Source organism: Solanum stenotomum, chromosome 7, assembly GCF_019186545.1.
Source record: "Solanum stenotomum isolate F172 chromosome 7, ASM1918654v1, whole genome shotgun sequence".
In the NCBI taxonomy this organism is placed as follows: domain Eukaryota; kingdom Viridiplantae; phylum Streptophyta; class Magnoliopsida; order Solanales; family Solanaceae; genus Solanum; species Solanum stenotomum.
In genome coordinates this window covers 40,868,853-40,887,122 of record NC_064288.1, presented here as the reverse complement: position 1 = coordinate 40,887,122, position 18,270 = coordinate 40,868,853, and the positions used below count along the sequence as shown (strand labels likewise).

The following is an 18,270-nucleotide window of genomic DNA, read 5'->3' as shown; positions in this document are numbered from 1 at the left end:
GAAATCTTTTCACATGGTGTATTGTAAGGGATGGCTTCATTGACAGTGGATGAAAGGTATTTTGAAGACACTAGATGCTCCATAGAAAGATTGAAGTCAGTGTATTTTGTCTCTGTATTTTCAATGTGAAGAAAGCTTTGTAGAGGATGATGAATCCTTGGTAGATCTCACAGGTTCCCTGTGAAGATATGTTACTAATTATTGTAAGATGAACAAGATTTTTGTCTCTGTTGGTGGATGAAAGGTGTTTTGAAGACAACAGTTGTTCCATAGAAGGATTGAAGTCAGTGTATTTTAACTCTGTAGTTTTGGTGTGAAGAAAGCTTGGTAGAGGATGATGAATCCTTGGTAGATTTTACAGGTTCCCTGTAAAGATCTGTAACTAATTCTTGTAAGATGAATAGATTTTTTGTCTCTGTTTAGAACTTGTAAATAGAGTGGCCAGCATTCCCTAAATGCTGATGAATACACTGTTACCATTAAGTAAAAGAAAGTTTCTATCTCATAGTCATTGATCATGCCTTTTCTTCTCATATAAGTGCTCTATGATGTCAGGGCTTTGAGATACTTAATTTCTTTTGTCACATTTTCATCCTAAAGCAAATTACATGTTATGGGCTCGTTTACAAGTCTTTCTAGCTAGCAATGCTATTCTGACATACTTAATGCTTTCCCAGTACTTTGGAAGTAGGGAGCTTTCCAAATCACATTAGGTTCTGCAGCTTTTGTTGTTAGGTTGATGGAACAGCTGCTGCTCTTTGTTGAATATTGAAACTCATCATGATGTATAGTTGTTTAAGTAGATAGGCTTGGTTGCTTTTTCTACTGTGGCACCAAATGTACTAGTAAATATGCTTGCTGATGCTTGTTCTTTCCATTTTTCATAGTTATTTGACAGAAAGGAAGATTCTAGATGGGATCTCTTTCATTGTTCCTGCTGGAAAAAGTGTAGCTATTGTAGGAACAAGTGGCAGTGGTATGGTTCCTTATTCTGTTTCAACTTTTCAGAGTTAATTTGTCTATTAACTTTGAATTTAATCCATTTAGGCCAGGATTTGCTGCATATTAAGCAAAAACAAATCATTTAGTTATCTAATCTAACAGGCGCGAGTGAAAAATGCTTATCCGAGTAGTAAAGATCTTCAGATGGCAGCAGTTAAAGGAACCAATCTGTGGCATAGGTTACTTTTGTTTCTGAAGCTTCTAGGATGCATAAAATGAGGGATACATTTTGAAGTTCGATAGCTAGAGATGCTCGTTTTAAGATTTTTATGATAATGCCCCTCTCCTGATCGAATTGTATGTGTGTATACTTTTTGAAGTTTGACTAGTATGATAATAATGGTGTAGGACTTCTGCTGCAAACAACTGAAAAGGTTGTTCTTGTTTTTCCTTCTCTTCGTCAGTTTTCTGGAAACATCATTCTTTCAATTTTAATATAGGCCTGCCCCAGATCTGACCAATATATGAGATGCTTCTTAGCTGACTGTAGAAACCTTTTTATGTGTCACTATAAATATTCAAGTGTGGGATCTCATTGCCGATTGGATGTTTGTGTGGAACCTAGGGATTACATACAGTTATGCGTATTGGTTATGCTACATTACACTAGTCCTGAATCCTGATCCTCATATTGCTTTCTGTTACAGGCAAATCAACTATTCTTAGATTGCTCTTCAGATTCTTTGACACCCATTCTGGAAATGTAAGATTAAAAAGCTTTCCTCATTGTGGAATCATTTTTTTCTTTTTTGGATTAATATTGTGGAAGCCAAGGGTCTATCGCAAACAACCTTTCTACCTTACCTTCCAAGGGTAAGGGTAAGGGTAAGGTCTGCATACACTCTGTCATCCCTAGACTCCACTTGTGGGATTGCAGTGGTTATGTTGTTGTTGTTGATAAATACTGTGGAATCTTATCTATACTAGTCCTGGAAAGCCCGTGCTGAGCTCGGGCCCAAGATCAAGAGAATAAAGTACTTCATAATTGTTTAGTTGGATTTAAATAGTTTGTGTTACGTTGTTTAGGCACATTAAGAAATATGATCACTTCTTAATCATGTATTATTCATTATTTAAGTTTTCTCATTAGATCACTAGGTAATTTACTAAAATCATAATTTGTAAGAAAGCAAGTTTGCTAGGGAATAAGCAGATATCAAAGAGGCAAAGATAACTTGATGTTGTAACATAATTTAAAGTATACAAAATGATTTCAACCTGACTATTATCATAAATTGAAGAGGATATTTTTATATTTTATGGATTTGTGGCCATATAATTTCTAGTTAGAGTTGGAAATAGATTGTTTTGGTGTTTTTTGGTTAACTACTCATAATTTCATGTAACAATGGTTCATGCTTGAAAAGAAATGGTGATTAAAGTCTAGATTGAGATGAAACTCAGAAAAACTTGAATCCATTAAAACAAAGTTCAAAAATTAATTTAGTTTGTCATCAAATCATTGATCCTTTATTCTTAAAAGAAATTTTTCTTACCCAACCAATTAGGATTAAATGATTTCTGACAAATGAATTTTCTTGCAAGAAAAAAAAAGTTCAACAGTATGTGACCATCAACAGTATTTAATAAATGTGGGATTGAACTGAGATCAGGTTTCATATTGCTTGGGCCTGTTTTTCATGACAACGTTTGAGAGCCTTGTGGTGTCTCTTATTATATTAAACTTGGATTGTTTGCCTTCGCAATTTAAGGGCCTGTTGGTTTGCACAACTTTCACCTTATAGAATAAGAAAATTATAGCAGTTTTCTTGCTAGTCTTTTCTTGAAAATTATTTATTTTTCAATTATTTAATGATCACTTTTGAAAACTGACTAAAAAGCCTTAAATGGTATGCATGACGAGGACACTGATATTTTAGCATTTATCTCAAGAGGGAAGACCGACTGACTATTACTACAACTCGTATGTTGACAAATCATTGGCTGAATTCTATTTGCACTGCTTGTCAAACTGCTGATTAGGGACTTTTATTGCAAGAAATACTCATGGCATATAATTTAAAGTATGTTTGTGAGAAGGAATCTGACCAATGTCTTGATCAATCTTTGTTCATGTGCTTGATAAGCCCTACTTTTGTAAAGTTGCACTCAGTGTTTTGGACGGCGAGAGGCAACAAAACGCGACAAGGGCCTGCCTCGCCACGCGGCGAGGCGCTCGCCTTTTTGAATTGAGGCGCCAATTAATACAAAAAATGTAAAATATTTAATTGCATATATAAATATCCAAAATCTCAACAACAATAACATTCATTAGCAATGTCCCTCTTTTTGTTAGCATCTCACGTCATTGAATTCACTATTTATGAACAAATAAATACTATATTAATTAGTATAAAACTAAATTAAGTAGGGAAGAAATAATTATAGAAGGATCAAATTATTATTTTTTTAAATATAGGCAAATTCCAGCCCAGTGAGCAGAGCACTACAGTCTACCACAGAAGTACAAAACCAAGCATAGTCTCAAACTCTAAATACAGAGTAGTTCCACCCAAAATAAAATAAAATAGAGTAGTTCCAAAAAAAAAAACAGAGTAGAGACTAGAGAGTAGAGAAGAAAAGAAGAGAAGAACTAGAAGAGAAGAAGATAAGAACTAGAAGAGAAGAACTAGAGATAAGATTTTGTACCTCAGAAGGAGCAGTAGTCGCGATTGCGATTCGCGAAGAAGAAGTCTCCACGAAGGAGCAACAATCGCGAAATAGGAGGAGAAGAGGAGCGTCTTGCGAAGGTCAAGTTTGCAAAAATACCCAAAAAAACCCTAATTTTGGCTTTTATTTATTAAGTCAGACCTTAAAAAAAATAAAAAAATTAAAAGGCGACGCCTATTGCATCGCCACACCACGTCATCTTACGCCTTTCCGTCGCCATGGCATGCCTTTTTGAAGTCGCCTCACCGGAAAAAGGCGATGACCCCTCGCCTCGCCTCGCCTTGTCGCCAAAGGCGAAAGGCGAGCGCCTTTCATAACACTGGTTGCACTTTCATCAACTGTTCATCAACCGATTTGCAAATTCATGTGCAGTGAAAGTTCATCCTCTTATGTTCACAATATCAGGGAATGAGTTTTGTCATATTCCACATATAATCATACTGATCCTGTTTCACTGGATGTTTATATGATTAAAAAAGTAAAACACAAAATGGAGGTGAATAGGACTGTTAGTTTGGTTAAACATGGAAGCAAACTTGAAAACCTGTATGTAATGGTAAATGTTCTCATGTTGATGATTGTACATGGGAGAAGTGAATTTACATTTCAGGCGAAAGTTCTCTTCTTTTTGTTGGATCTTTAGGGTTTTTTTTGGCATTTTTTTGTTGGCAGATAAAAATAGATGGTCAAGATATTCGGAAGGTTACTCTTAAGAGTCTTCGGAAATCTATTGGCGTGGTTCCACAGGATACTGTAAGCTGTCATAAGTTATCAAGCTTATTCAGCATGGTCCCTGCAAAATGTGTGGGTTAAACACAACCATTTCTTTGTTTTTCCAGGTTCTTTTCAATGATACTATATTTCACAATATCCGCTATGGGCGGCTCTCTGCCTCCGAGGAGGAGGTCTGTTAATAATTTGTACTTGCTTTTCTTTCAACTTTGGTAATTCTTACATCATCTAACTCTCCCCCTGTATCAAAATGAAATGGTTCAATAAGGTGTACAACGCTGCTCGGCAAGCTGCAATCCATGATACTATTATAAAATTCCCACAGAAGTATGCTACAGTGGTGGGAGAACGTGGACTAAAGGTGAGTTTTTTCAGTCCCTCATTTTGCTCTATTTATATGCAGGAGCATGTGTTGGTGCCTTTAGGCCTATTCTTTGCCCTGCCTCCAAGGTTATCCATCTATGTAGGAATGGAAGAGTAATCATGTCATGGGCACGCAAAATCATATGCATCACTTACTAAGATAACCCATGTTGATAGTAGGTTGAAAATTGACCTTCTTATAGTTGTAGCTAAAGATTTTATCAGTACAAGTCATCAACATTTTTCTTTTGGATTTGAAGTTACAGTTTCTGGTTATCTAGAGTTGCGAGCATACGTTTCGGATTAAAATCAGACATTCTATACTTTTGTCGTGATCATTTTCCTAAACCAATTATGCATGAACTGTTACTAATGTGAGTATAATGGTAGGAGATACAATTGGATGTTTAACAATTATGGGTTTTACCATTTTACAACAGGGATTTGCATTAAGCTCGTACTTATCTATCCTAGTTAAACAATATACATGATAGGGTCATGGTGTTTGATACTTGCAGATAATTGACACGACTAGCAAGGGTGTCAACCAAAAGCTTAAATTATGGGAGTCACTTGAGAATAAGGGTTACAAGATAAGTAGAACTGTAGGAGTAATATTGAATATATGTACTACACGTTCAACCAGAGTGAAATAAGATGAATTTAGTGGGGATTGTGGTGACTAAATGCAAAAATCTCAGATATCTAGCTTTGATATTTAAGGAGAATGATATGATGGGTTAAGATGAAGCATATTAAATTAAAATAGGATAGTTAGAGTAGAGAAGTACTACAGGTTATACGATAGGAGGATACAATTGTGTTGGTTTGGTCTAAATTTGGGCAATGTCAAAATGAGCTGATTTAATTTATTGGGTGTCATTAACCCGCCCAAGTGTTACTTGTGCTGAGATGGGTTGGGTCAAGATGGGCAAGCAATGGGCCATTGTAACCTGCCCAACTGTTACCAATTTTTGATTTTTTTCTTATGTTTTTAGTTACCAAGCAAAACTAACAATTTACAAAAGAAGATATTTTGAGGTTTCTTATGGGACAATTTGGGCATAACATATTTAAAAGCCTAAATCAGCCCTACTTTAAGGGCTAATTTAGGCTAGTCAAAATGGATTAAATTACTAAATGAGTTGGTCATTAACTCGCCCAAACTTGGCGGGTTGGGCGAGTCATGTTTTCACGGCTAATTTTGCCATCCCTAAGGATACTTACCATAGTGGAAGGCAAGTTTGATAGAATGGTTGAAAGACCAACAACGTTTACGGAGTTAATGTTTGGCTTCTAAGGTTCAACATGTGTTGTAGACATGCAAATGTTTAGATGAATGTGCGGTCATACAAGATCAGCCAAGATTATAAATGATGACATATGTCAAGATGCAAATAGCACATAGAGGATCAAATGAAATAGGTTCACTTGAGATGGTTTGTCATGTTCTATGTCCATAGGTATGGAACCATGGTACTTGAGGGTTTCAAAAGAGGACGAGGTAGACATAAAATTACATGGAAGGAATTACTTCAAAGACCTACAATCTCTTGGAATGCAAACAAAACTCAACAATAAAATGATGCACAATAGGAGAAAAGATTCCTATAGGGGATACAAATTAGAAGGGATAAAGAGTTGGGCCTCATTTGTTTTCATTAAGATTAAAATGTCTAAATCTGAAAATTAAGACGTGCATTAAGATTTAGAGGTCTAAATCTAAATATTAAGATTTGAATAATAAATAGTTAAGACTGTTTTTTTCTCAACATATGAATGTATAAAATTTGTCCTTTAAAAAATAATAAATATAAAATTCAAATAAAATACTAAATTGATCTAAAATTATATCAATAAAATATTTTAAAATTATTATATGGCAATTGGTGTGGGGACAATGGTGATTGTGTGTCAATTTGGGAAGGTGTTAAATGATGATGGTGGTTGTGGGTATCTTATGATAGTGGTTGGCAATAGTTATTCACCGTGGTTGTTGGTGGCTGATAATTAGTAGTGGAATGATTGATACAGATAACTAATGGTGGTGGTGAATGATATGGCCGTTAGCATATATAATGTTCACCAATGATGGTAATTATTAATAGTGATTAATGAATGTAATAATGGTTGGTGGATGATTGCAAATGATGGCTAATGGTGATGCCGGTTGATTTTGGTGATTGACGGTAGTGGTGGTTGTGGTTGGGCTCAGGATGGGGGTTGTGGATGTTAGGTGGTGGTAGTTGTGACTGAAATGGTGGTTGTGGGTGGTGGGTGAAAGTAGATGGAGTAGCGGTGCTTTATAGAAATTCTTAAATAGACATTTTAATGGTTTTAAAACTTTATTAGAGATCTTAATTGTTCACACTTATTCATACCCATTAAGTGGTTGTAAAAAAAGAAAAACAAACACACTTAATGATTAAGATTTAGACCTTGAAAACAAACAGATTTAATGAGTGAGATCCGAATGATTAAGATGAAGACTTCCATTAAGTGCAAAAACAAAAATGAAGCCTTAGTCATATGGGCAGGCTTACTTTAATTTGGGTCCAGTATTTGCTAGGAGTCTTTTGATCTTGTTAGAAATGTAAATGCAGTAGAAGATGTCGAGAACTGCTAGTGTCAGAGAACTAAATTGTTGAATATTGGATTGCGAGAGCTCTAAATGCAGCACCATGAATAGTGAATATCAATATAGCCAATCCAACTAGCTTGGGATTGAGGTATTATTGTTGTTATGGTGAGGCAGAAAAATAAATGGGAAATCATTTTGGGATTACATAACACTCATCCAAATACTCATTCTTTTTTATCAACAGGACTTGCTTTCCAGTTCTTCTATGTTTTTCAGAAAGTCATATATACCTGTGACTCATTCTGTGACATCTATCTTTCTTTTCCATTCTCCTGCAGTTAAGTGGTGGTGAGAAGCAAAGAGTTGCACTAGCGCGTGCATTCCTTAAAGCGCCTGCGATATTGTAAGTTCATCTGTCAACCTACTAGTATAATGAACTTGTGTTGGCTCAGGGATCTCCCTTTACTTCATTTTCTGTATGCTCATATATTAGTCCTTAGTTTCCAAGTAAAAGAACAACAGTTTGCAGATCTGTAAAGAATTATAACATTTGTTTAGTACTTTAGTTCAGAGTCAATTTTAATTATGAGGATTAGGCACTTGAGACAAATAAGAACTTTCTGAAAAGTGTCATTCTTCTGCTGTTCACTGTCAGAAACAGTTTCCACAACATTTGGGGTCAAAGGTTTTTTCCTGGAAAGACAAATTAAATTAGCAAATATGTTGATTTTATTACTTTTGGACTAGTTGTTTCAAGTACAATTTAGCAGATGCTCCTATGATTCATGTTCCCTAAATCCTCTCTTCTTGGTGTCTATACAACTTCATCTCTTATCAATTGCTTGCCGGGAGTGTCTTTCTTACCTTCACAACATACACTTAACTGTCTTGTCTCCTGTGTATAAATTCACCTGCCCCTGGTACTGGCTTATAGACCTGTATTGTTCTCAGACGGCTCATTTAAGGCATGTTGCGGGAGACCTTTTGCTCAGACAGCTTACCACAGAGGCACAGATATCCTCTTTTCAGAATGTAACAATGTTAAGACCATTGGTCTACTAGCATGTCTTTATGACAACAAGTTTAGATGTCACTGTTGGTTCTTCCTATCTTCTCAGAAGTGCTTTTTTCTCCATTCATTGAAGTACTTTCTTCTTCATCCACATATAAATACCCTGTTACAGAGAGCATATATTTGCATCATTTGTCATGAAACTTGCTGCCTCTATTTTTAGTTGCTCAGTAAAATCTCTATTTGGAAACAGCCTCCGGTAGAAATGCAAGGTAAGGCTCCGTACAATAGGCCCTTGTGGTTGGCCCTTCCCCGAACCCTGCGCATAGCGGGAGCTTTAGTGCACCAGGCTGCCCAGTAAATCTCTATTGTCAGAATCTTGAGTTGATAGAATTTTAATGTTGTGTTTAGGCCCTTAACCTGGGTATAATCTTGAGCTGATTATCATGTTAACTGCAGTTTAATTCTTTCAAATCAGGCAGCTAGGCTTTTACTGACCATCTATTAATTGAGAGAGGATTGTTGTTGATTTCCTTTCTGTATTACCCTTTTTTCCTTCTCTGTTAGGCTTTGTGATGAAGCCACGAGTGCACTTGACAGCACGACAGAATCAGAAATACTAAGTGCTTTAAAGTCTCTAGCAAATAACCGGACTGCAGTTTTTATTGCCCATAGGCTCACTACAGCTATGCAATGTGATGAGGTATGTGTTCTAGTAAATTCCATATGGAATACTCTTTCTCCAATATATATTCTTTTTTTTGGGGGGCAAATTATACCGAGTTTTGTTTATGTTTGGCATAATTTTGGTGCTCTCTTGAAATGTCTTTTGATATATTCAGAGGTGAAGTTATTGTAATCCACATCAAATTTAATATTAGTTAGAGTTCAAGATATGGTAATGAGTATTCCATGCATCTTTATGTTTGATAGATATCCCCACTATCCAATTACCCTACTTCCTATTCTTGGGTTGTCCCAAAATTATTTTCTCTCTCGTAAAAGTGAGTTTTTCTCCACACTAATACTTTATATTACTCTATTATTAAAGTAACTCTAGGATCCTGTCTTATTGCAAACACTATCTTATTTCTTAAAAGAGTTGACCCTTTTACGTTTCACTTGGATACAACAAAATTCAAACTAATACCTTAGTAATCGTGCCCAGTGTTTTGGACGGTGAAAGGCGACAAGGGTTTGCCTTGCCACGAGGCGCTCGCTTTTTGAAGTGATGCACCAATTGATTTAAAAAAATTAAAATATTTCATTGCATATATAAATAACCAAAATCTCAATAGTACATATTAGCGAATATTTCAAATAAAAAACTAAGAGTAGATAGCAGATGGTAGATACTTAGGGATGGCAATGGGGCGGGGCGGGTGTGGAGCGGAGCGGGCTTAGGCCTATGCAGGGTAGGGGATATGATTGCGGGTGCGGGTGTGGGTGCGGGATGGATACAGGGCGGGTTGAAATAGATTTTTTCCAATTCTTAGCGGGGCGGGGCAGGGCAGGTGCGGGTTTACAGTGCAAGTGTTGATGTTCTAGCCTAATCACTTTAGCCTCTACTTTACTGTGTAACTGTTGATTTTTTTTATTTATTTTTTTATTTTTTTAATCTTTTTGTTAAATTGCAGCTTATGTTAAATTTTTTTAATTGTGTTTCATAATTAGAATTTATAAATTGAATATTAAAAAAAAATTATAGTTGAATGTTAAAGCTAAATAACAAAGTGAACAAAAATAATAAGAGAACTTATGCAGGGTGGGTTTATGCGGGGCGGGTTGAAAAGGTAAATTAGTTATGTGGGGCGGTGCGGGGAGGATTAAAGCCTCCGCAGATTTATGCGGGTTTGCCCCCGCAACCGCCCCGCCCCGCTCCATTGCCATCCCTATAGATACTAAAGTCTAGAATTGGAATGACTCGCCTGGCTGCGTCACCACTCGCCTTTGCGAGATCGTCTCGCTAGTAATAGGCGACAAGGCATCGCCTTGCCTCTTGCCGAAGGCGAGCGCTTTTCACAACTCTCGTGCCTTAATCGAATTGAAACCAACTTTGGGACGTAGGGATTATAAGCTAAATTTGTATCTTAAGATGTAAATAAGACGAACCATTGGCATAAAGTGAACGATTCAAGATGGTAGGAGTGCATTGCCTTGTTTTTTTTTTTAATGGCTGGTATATAATATGTTCTGCAGATTTTCATCAGTATTGTGTAGTTATAAATTCTTCTCTTCTTCTAACTTATTTCATCAGATGTGATTACAAAATTCCTTTTCTTCTTGGACCTTACAAAACCAGAAATATATTGTGTATTGGCTGAGAATATAATCATTTTTGTTTAATGTAAAAAACATTATAATTAATGGACAACGATTGGTTATAAGCTGTTCAACTATATCACTAGTGCAAAGAGTTGAAATCTGATATGCTGTCCTTGGGTCGACATTTCCCATTATTATGGTTAAAATGTGTTGTATCCTGCGACTGGTGAAGTTGGACTTAGTCGAGTACATTGATGATATTTGTATTGGACATGTGGTTTTTGATTATCAGGTCATAGTCTTGGAGAATGGGAAAGTGGTGGAACAAGGGCCACATGAATTTCTTCTATCAAGGCCTGGGAGATATGCACAACTTTGGTCACAGCAGAACACAGTGGATGGACTTGATGCGGCGATCAAGTTAAACACATGAATATGCCCCTTGCTGTTCATTCAGGAAAGAAACAAATTATCACTTGACCAGCGAGTTTGCCCAATCATCTCACTTCTTTCTTCAATTCCAACAGAGGATATCAATTTCCGATAAAAACAGTTTCACCCTCACTTGCCATGTTTAATCCGTTGATGTAATGGGGCAGGATTTGCTTCCTCAGATTTAATCCATTGATGGAACAGGTCAAACTAATCTTCTCAATGATTATAGGTATTTAGTTTTGTTAGTAGTGGTGATATTTGCATTGCAATTAATTAGAAGCAGCTATGTATTAATCAGTGCAGTGTTCACTTGTTATTTTTGGAGAGCCAAGGATTGTGATTTATGAAGTTTAGAATCCCTATTCCCTAGCTTACTGTTAAGATCCAGTCTTTGGTGTTCGTAGTGGGATAGACATATTGTACACCTCCACATAACACATTAAATTGTGTTCAGTATCTTAAATGTCACTTGCTCTCTTATGGGGTAACTATGTTAGTGTATGTAGGCTTCTCGTGTTGTTGTATTCGATATGTTTCAAATGTTAAATCTTGTACTTCTAAAGCATCTTGCTGTTTGCAACTGAAGATGTGATTTAGAGAATTATTTTTTTTATTTAAACTAGATTTGTTTCTTGATTTTACGTTGAACTGTATTTTTTTTTATTGAATATAACAAAGTAACTTGTTTGAACAAAACTTGATATTATGCTGCTTTATGTTCCTTCATTTGTGTACAAAAATTGGCGAACAATCTCTTTAATTATGCGCTAAAAGACTAAATAATTCAAATGTAAATGTCCAAATTTGAAAATGCTTTGAAGAAATCTGAATAATTGTACTGTGAGGAATTGAATCATACAAAATGTAATTTGGTGTGATATTGATATAAACATTTTTAAGAATAAAAAAGATATCCAACTAAATGAGTAATAGTATCAAAACGATTGATGAACACCTTTACCCTCACGCTCACCGGAGCCACCATCTTCAGCTCGCCGTTGCCCAAAGAAATTGAGTCTTCACTTACTCCCCAGAAACAAGTCAAGTGCTGTACCACTCCACCTCTGCAACCCTAAACCCGGCGCTTATCCATCTGCAAAATATAAATAAAAAAGTAGTGTATTTTATTTCACCCCAAAAATACGGGTACTTTAGAACCATACCTTCCCTCGACCATCCCCATCCACCCCACTCAAAAAGTTCAAATTCACACACACACATATATATGATGTGACACGTATCAAATCATGTAGTATGTTTTTTAAACAAAATAATGTCAATATTATTAAACCAATCATTCATGTAAAAAATTATAAAAGAAATAATAAACTATAAGTTCCTATGAATAATGGAGGTAAACATTATGATTACTAATTGTGTGCGTAACGAAAGTTGTGGAATCAATATTTGAAAACATCTATATCTATTTATAATATAAATAGAAAATGTGATGTTGCACTCCATGGATTCCAATTAAATTTTTTCTCCCTTTTTTCTCATTCTAAAATTTAAAATTAATTGTTATATGTAAAATAAAAAAAAAGTCACTCTTAAAATCTCTTAACTACACTTCTTATATATACTTTCTCCTCCCTCTCCTATAATTTATTGCTTTGTTATTGTTGTATTGTTAGACTTCTGATGAGTGGTGGATTTACACTTGAGGCTTGCTTAGCTCAATAACTAGTGTCTTCAATGCCTAATTTTGTCCCGTTCTGATGATATTTTGTTGATTTGCAACTATGAAGGCAAATGGACAAGGCAAGGATGTATATTTGAAAAAATGGCCAAAAGTGTGAAAAGATGTGCAAAATTTACATCGATGATCGCCAAGCAAGAAAGGCGAATCGCCTAGTGAACATGACCTCGCCCAAAGTGACAGTGCACAACACTTGTGTCTATCGAGACATATCGGCAAACTCCAAATGAAAAGGTGACTCGCCAAGGAGGTTAGGTGAATTGTCGAATAAGCCCTAACTTGGCGTTTTGAGTGAATATGTGACCTTGGGAGCTGTCCCATTCGACGGGCTTATCTTAGTTCGTCTAACCCACTAGGCGAATCGCCGAGTGAGAGTGGACATCACCCTTGAGGCCTGTTTCTTTTCATTTTGCACTATCAGTTTCGACGGACTTGTTTAGCAAGTTGAAACCAACTCAGTGAATCGCCAAGTTGGAATTGACTCCGCCCTTTGTGTCTGTTCCCTTTGATGATTGCTATTGTCTGATTCGGTGAGCTCACCGGAGCTCGCCTATCTTGTTAGGCGATCCACTTTCCCGTTAGGTAGCCTCAGGGTAATTTTTGAGCTATGATTCCAAATGAGTTTGATTTCAACTAACCTTAACCGCTTCTATGTTTGAATGTATGCTTTGTAGGACATGGCTAGAGAAAAAGGTGAACAAGTGGTGTAATCAGACATAGAGTCAGACATAGACTCGCCTCCTCCTCCTTCTCTGAAAAAGCATAGAGACATATCTATTAATGAGCATTCAGAGGTTCCTCATTCCCAACAAGCCACTCTGCACACTCCTACTAGTAGGGGTAAGAAACCTTGGAAACATATTGCCACAAAGCAGATGAATGTTTGCTCCAAGCTAGTATCACCTCCTCCTGATCCTATACATGCTTCTTGTGTTCTCCTAATCATAGCTCCAAGGGCCTTAAATAGGCTCAAGGCAGAATAAGAAAGAAAAATTCTTGAGGAGTGAAGGCTCTCAACTGATGGGGTGATGAGCGATTACCTAGCCATATGTGAGACAATCAAGTCCCATAAATTAGAGTAGTTCACAAAGCTCAGGCAACCCTATGTGCCAAAGTGGGTCAGGGATTTTTATGACGCTTATGCCAACGCTCTGCCTAAAAAGAGAAAGGGCACTGTCTTAAAACCCCTAGATGAGGTAGAAGTGCTGGGAAAAATGATTCAGTGTTATGCGGATGAGATCAACACAGTACTATGCACCCCGTCCACTCATGTTAATACATATCATATCCGGATGCACATGGAGCTTGATGCCTTGAAAGGGTGATGTCCCCATTGATATCTTATGACTCTTCTCCGCCATGGATGGATGACGGTGCAAAGATTGAGAAGAAAAAAATTAAACATTGTAGTCAGGTATTGGTTTAGGTTTATCAGCAGCAACATCATACCATCTCAGAATGAATCGATCCTCAACATCCTAAAGCAGTGCTAATGGGCACTATTATTGACAAGGAGCATATCAATATCGGTAGGATCATTGTTGAGGAGATGTTGTTATGGGCCAAGAAGGAGTAGACCTCTCTCCCGTTCCCAATTCTTATTACTCAGTTGTACGAGAGAGCCGAATTTCCCTTTCGGGGGAAATATGATGTGTGGATCACACCACCCTCTTCCAGTGACATTAGGAGAATTGAGGCTGAGTATTTACGAGACAATGCAGCTCGGAGGAAGTCGCCACCACCAGATACTACGCTCGTAGTTGATCCAAAGACTCTAGAATCTGAGGCCAGCACACCTGCTCCTTCTCTAGAGCAGACGGGTATACCTTCCTCTTATGTTCTACCTTTAGCTGTTGCAGATGTGCTGATCCCCACTCCTACTATCCGTCCCTCCTTGAACCAGGAATTGATACATCAGATGGGTAGTTTTTGCCCGATCAATTTATGTTAGATCCGCGAGGGTTGAGAAAGACATGTCCGGGATTATTGACAGGGCTATTGAGCAGGCCTTGGCTCCTTTGAGGTACAGGGTGACAAGGTGTGAGGGGCTGATTAAGGCTCATGGTGTGAGGTAGGACAACCTCCCTACGAGATTAGAGGCCCAGGAAAAGGCCGAGGGTAGTTTCGGTGCACTAGACACCATGAAGGGTGAGCTTGCTACTTTACAAGTTGATGTGACTCAACTGTAGTCTACAGAACTCTCTATGCTATTGGGCAATGTTCCCCTACCAGATTCACCGACCTATGTGCCATCACCGATGCCTAGCAGTGATCCTACTTCCAGTGTGCAACCTAAGTTAGCTGCGGGAGTTGATGATGTGGATGTTAAGAGGGCCAATGATGAGTTGATCGAAGAGACATATGAGGAAGAGCTGAGGAGTGATGTGGATGAGCATGGGATTGCATAGACTCTCACTGAAATTCATGAGACCGATGAGGTGACTATTCAGTCAACCTTAGAGAGATCCCTTTGGGAGACTTCAACAGTTGACACCAGTGGAGTCTCTTCAGACTTCACCATTCCTCCAGTGATTTTATTTCCAGGCACTGATGCCTAGGGTGATGCTTCCCTTCCTGAGACTCTAGATAAGAGTGCTCCACATGCTTAGCCTATTAGGGAGACCTTTTTACTCGGCCTCCCGTACTTTATTTTCTTTGCATTGAGGACACTACTTATTTCTTATTGGTGGGGTGAGGGCCTTTGATCCAATATTCCATTTTTTTCTATGTATGTTGTTACTTTCTAGTTTTGGATGATTGTAGTAGTTTACTTTTGTTTATATTATAGTGTTTCATTTTTTTAGTAAATCTCTTTTACCTTTTTCGTTTTCTCTCAATTTATCAACCCCTCATGAGTTTGAAAAATTGTAAAATGCTTGAGTTATCATTGATAATGATTCGAGGATCGATTGTATTCAATATCGATGTCTTGAATAGTACTCATGATGTATAGTGTTGGTGTTGTAAGAATGAAATCAATGTGGTTGCACTTTTGAGCAATCTCTTTGAATCTTTTGTTGGCTAGTTGTGTTTTGATGTAAGTCTTGCAATGAACATCACACCTACAATTTTGATTTTCTTGGGATTTTCTAAATGAGTGTATTTCGAAGTGCCATGTGTGGTAAGTTCTTACTTGAAAGCATGTGTATGGAGTCCTAGAATTTGTCTTGTTAGTCTAATTGTTTAAATCTTGGTAAATGTGAGGCGTGATCTTGGGATATAATTCAATGAGGGAACCCAAATATCCATAATCTTTTTTGACTACCTCATGAGGGTGTGCATCCATTTTTGGCACCATTTGAGTCTAACCCATTTGTTGGCAAAACCAAACGAAAGGCTCTTGAACCGAATTGTCCCTACCTTCTCACCTAAAATCCTTTTTGAAGCATTTCTATGTTTGAATAGCCAACATGGGATAAAAGCCTAAGTTAGGGGTGTGGAAAGGAAGGAGGAACGAAAGCCAAGTGAACGACAAAGAAAGATGAAATGAGACTCAACTTTGAAGTTTGTTACAAAAAGAAGGAACCCTTCCTTATAAAAAAAAAGAGTCATTGTGGTGAAAATGCTTTGAAAAATGGAAATGAAAAAGAGAAGTGATGAAATAAAGGAGATTCCAAATAAAATGAGTGAAAAGTCAAAGTTTGAGTTCTCAAGTGCAAAATAATGAAAAGAACTTGAGAAGAGGTGAAGATGATTGAAACAATGCTTTGAAAAGATGACGTCACCGAGACAAATTGACCATACCTTAACCCTCATCCCCATTACAAGCGTAAAAGATCCTTGAGATCTTGCATGAACTAGGTTGTGTGATGATAGGAAAATATGGGCAAACCTATGAGACAAAGATTGCATGTGTTTCTCTTTTGAGACAGGGAGAGTTGCATTGATTCCTTATTTCTTTATTAATTTTATTTGTGAGAGCATGGAATCATTCTTGATTTGCGGGCACTTGAATGCATTTATTGAAACATTGTCTTACATTAGAGAAGAAGCTAAAGTGAGCTTGAGTGGAAATCGGCTAGTCATCATTTGAAGCTTTTTTATCATGATTGAGTGTAGCATGTTGTTGAGAGTGGTCTTGTAATGACAATTGCATGTTATCTCTCATTGAATAATGTTGTAGACACCCTTATTGAGCTAATTGTATTTTTGATTTACTTGAGGACAAACAAAAGTATAAGTTGTGCGTGGATTCCCAAAAGAGGGCAACCAAACAAGGCTCTTATCTTAGTGAGGGAAAAATTGTCAGAAATGTGTCTTCTTTATTTCCTTAGTATAAATAGTAGTTTTAACATTTTTCAAGGCTTAGATTATGAAGATTATGATGAATTGAATAGTTGAGAGGTTTGAACTTGTAGTTTCTAGGTGTAGCCTAGCATTAGTGTAGTTCATAGTTTGTAATTGTAGTTGAGTGATTAGGGCAGATTCCCAATATTGCTTGTGTTAACTTCTTATAGCTTAATCAATCATAGAGTTACCCTCTTTGTGAATTCAATTTGGTTTTCTCATTTTTGATTGAGTTCGGGTTATTATTATTTGATCGAATTCAATTGAGAGATGAAGGTATAAAGTTTTTTGTTTCTCATAATTCGATTGGATTTCGATAATCCATATATATTTTCTTATTTCTTTCAATTGCCTCTTTGATCCTTATCAATTGAATAACCAAAACTTAAAATAAACTTCTATAGAATGTTGGTTAGGCTGACTATGTTATATAGAGAAGAGTGTTGGCCAGTTAAGAACTCGCATTCCAAAGATGAGAGTAGCATAAATGAGAATGTTGATGTGTATTTCTTGTCATACTAGGAGAGATAAGTTTAAGAATTAAGATATCTAGGACAATTTGGGAGTGATCCTCGTGGGGGACAAGATGAGGGAAGCGAGACTGAGATGGTCTTGACATGTGAAGAGGAGGTGCACAGAGCTCCCAAGGAAAAGGTGTGCAAGGTTCTCCACGGTGGGTTTTAGGAGAGGTAAGAGGTAGGCCAAAGAAGTATTAGGTAGAGATGATTATATAAGACATGACACAGCTCCAACTTTCCAAGGGCTTACCTAATAGGAAATTATAGAGATCGTGGATTAAGGTAGAAGGTTAGTAGGTAGTTGAGTGTTGTCTCATTTTCTAGCGGATACAAGTGTGCAATGTATCTATTTCCTAATTAACATTTTTTCCCCTAGTAGTAGTATTGTGTTTCTCATAGTTGGCCTATCTTACGACCTTTTTCATTCCTCGTTATTTATTATGCTACAGTTATAACATTAGTTGAATTGGTGTTAGTTTACAGAGAAGGAATAACATAAAAAAAATGGTTTCTCTTGTTATTAAACAAGTGGAAACATTAGTTTGATAGACCAACAAATAAATATTAATTAAAACAAAACTATTTGAAGAATTTACTTCTAAAACAAGCAAGTCCTTCAATATTTTTGCCTTTTGCATTTTAAGCAACCCTTCATAGTGATAGTGTCTGAGACTCTTGTGCCTTACTTCTGAAACACTTTTTTTGG

The 18,270-nt window shown here is 36.9% G+C and overlaps 1 protein-coding gene across 1 annotated transcript in view; it reads left to right on the top strand.

Annotated features, from left to right (window-relative positions):
- LOC125870438 (ABC transporter B family member 25, mitochondrial) overlaps positions 1 to 11,630 on the top strand; it is a 36,385-nt gene extending 24,755 nt beyond the window's left edge. The window contains exons 13-20 of the mRNA XM_049550875.1: positions 888 to 976; positions 1,650 to 1,705; positions 4,345 to 4,425; positions 4,512 to 4,577; positions 4,673 to 4,765; positions 7,687 to 7,751; positions 8,928 to 9,063; positions 10,918 to 11,630. Coding sequence (XP_049406832.1) covers positions 888 to 976; positions 1,650 to 1,705; positions 4,345 to 4,425; positions 4,512 to 4,577; positions 4,673 to 4,765; positions 7,687 to 7,751; positions 8,928 to 9,063; positions 10,918 to 11,058 — 727 coding nt within the window. The 3' untranslated portion in view covers positions 11,059 to 11,630. The remainder of the gene's footprint in view (positions 1 to 887; positions 977 to 1,649; positions 1,706 to 4,344; positions 4,426 to 4,511; positions 4,578 to 4,672; positions 4,766 to 7,686; positions 7,752 to 8,927; positions 9,064 to 10,917) is intronic.
- The last annotated feature ends 6,640 nt before the right edge of the window (positions 11,631 to 18,270 follow it).